At 38.0% G+C, this 2,241-nt stretch overlaps 1 protein-coding gene across 1 annotated transcript; it reads right to left on the reverse strand.

Moving 5' to 3' along the window:
• Positions 1 to 1,286: 1,286 nt before the first annotated feature.
• Positions 1,287 to 1,906, reverse strand: AK88_05220 (uncharacterized protein; the record flags this gene model as incomplete). Its single annotated transcript, XM_012482822.1, has 3 exons — positions 1,287 to 1,325; positions 1,476 to 1,551; positions 1,797 to 1,906. 3 exons carry the CDS (start codon positions 1,904 to 1,906, stop codon positions 1,287 to 1,289), a joined length of 225 nt encoding a protein of 74 aa, XP_012338245.1.
• Between the last annotated feature and the right edge of the window lie 335 nt (positions 1,907 to 2,241).

Below are 2,241 nucleotides of genomic sequence, written 5' to 3' on the forward strand. Positions count from 1 at the left end.
ACAAAAAAAAAAAAAAAAAAAAAAAAAAAAAAAGTAAAAATACCTAATGAGATGAAACTGCATGGACACACGATAGGACTAAATTTTTTGACTTAAAAAATATTACGATACTGGTTATAAATGGGGAGATACACATAATTCTAGGCTGTGTTCGAAATCACGGGTAGCGCGCTCGACTGTACTTGCCATGTGGTGGACATGTCTCTCATTGCGAGCTACACCACACATGTTATATTCGCGCATTTGGACGCATTTTAATTTCGCCAAGCTTGCACTGCGATGTTGTGTTCACACGGCTATTTGCAGGTGTGAGAGGTGCGACGTCCTGCCTACACAATACAAAGCTACCTTTGGGTTCGTCCTTGAGCTCATTGTGCGTACCCTTATGTTTTCTCTCAAACGCTTTAGCTTCCCCATTCCATTTCCCCCCTTTTGCATGTCTTCCCGCTGGAAACATCACCCAAAGTCGCATTTTTTTGGGGGGGATGGGGCCCAGATATATGTCACGACAAACGCTGTTCAAGTTTATTTTTTTAAAAAAAAATAATTAGGGAGTTATTTCAAACTGTTTTGTGTCATGAACCATGAAGAGGGAGGGGTGGAGAAAAACCACATGGGGAATAAAATGTCAAACAAAGGCGAAGTGTAAATAGGCAAATGAGTGCACAAATGAATAGGCATACAAATAGGTATACATAAATTCATACATATGGGCACATAAATGGGCCTGTGGAGGATCACACAAATGAACTCACATATATACGTACAAATGAATTTGCCGCCTTCCATGCCAAAGTTATGTACATCCCCCCGCAATGTGTTGGGGCCATTTTATTTTTTCACGTGAACAGCAACAGAGGATTTTCACCCCATGTGTTACCAAAAAAAAAAAAAAAAAAATAGCTTTTTTGCCCTTGCGTTCTGTAAGAGCTACAACATGTGTGTATGTGCGCACGTGGCATTTGACGGATGTGTCACCCACGCGTGTGTACATATGTCTGAGAATTCTCGTTAACACATAATGCCTTGGTCCCAGCTCCATTTCCTTTTCATATGTACCTCATAAATGTACTGTGTTATGGATGTATGTTGTCCAGTTGATGGGAGACATAATTAACCATTCCCTGTGTGTGCATATTCTGTTCCTCCCTTCCATTTTCTCAAATGTTTTCTCTTAATCTGTGCCTGTACGTACATGTACATGAACTCTGTCTTTCACACCCCGCTCTGTCCTTTTTCACACTTCCGTGCAACATAAAATTGTTTTGTTAACGTCCAGGTCGAATTTACTTGACCTTTTTGGACATGTTGTGTATCCTGGAACTCTGCGTAAAGAAAAAAAAAAAAAAAAAAATATACATATTGTTCTTTTATTCGTACTAGTTGGAACTCCCCTTGGAGGTAATGCCGATTGGCGATTTTATACTTCATTGGTTGCTCTCGTGTGCGCCCTTTATATACACAGCTACACATACCTTTCTCGGTTCATAGCCCTTGCAAAAGCAGTACAGGTATGTCATTAAGCTCGTGAGGATGAACAGAAATATGCACCTGCGGAAGGGGGGTGGGATAAGCAGGCGATTAAAAGAGGCAATTCACTAAGGAAAAATGGATTCCTCGCACTTTTACGTGGACACATTACACACACAATACTGTGTTAGTTGCATTCGAGAGGGATCAACGTTACAAATGGATACACACGCACGTGGAACAACCCACGTATGCACTCTATATTTTCCATCATTCATATACGTCTGTTCACATAAATCAGGGCATCCTTTTTATTAATAACATACATAAAAAAGAAGGTGAAGGGGTCGCTTAATAATACGGATAATTTTGAACATTGTATAAGTTGGTCCTTTTTCTTCAGCAGTTCTTGGAAAATATTTTTTAGGAACTCCATTTTGTTCTTTTTTCTCGATGAATGGGTTTATAAAACAGATTATTTTTTTTTTGTTGCTTCTTATTTTTTTGGAGGGAGGAAATTGCTGTTTTCATTTAATATGTCAATAAATGCTCATTCATTCGATCTCGTTGAAACAATTATGGGGACTTACTCAACTTCACACTGCAATTAATTCTCTGTTGCGTTTAACCTAATTTCCTTAATTTTTACGTTTCCACGTAAGAAGGTAGAAATGTATGTACATGTACGTGTAAGCATAAATTGTACAAATTTTTTGAATTTTTTTTTTTTTTTTTTTTTTTTTTTTTTTTTTTTTGCAAACGTTGTGTGTA

Source organism: Plasmodium fragile, assembly GCF_000956335.1.
Source record: "Plasmodium fragile strain nilgiri unplaced genomic scaffold supercont1.103, whole genome shotgun sequence".
Classification (NCBI taxonomy): domain Eukaryota; phylum Apicomplexa; class Aconoidasida; order Haemosporida; family Plasmodiidae; genus Plasmodium; species Plasmodium fragile.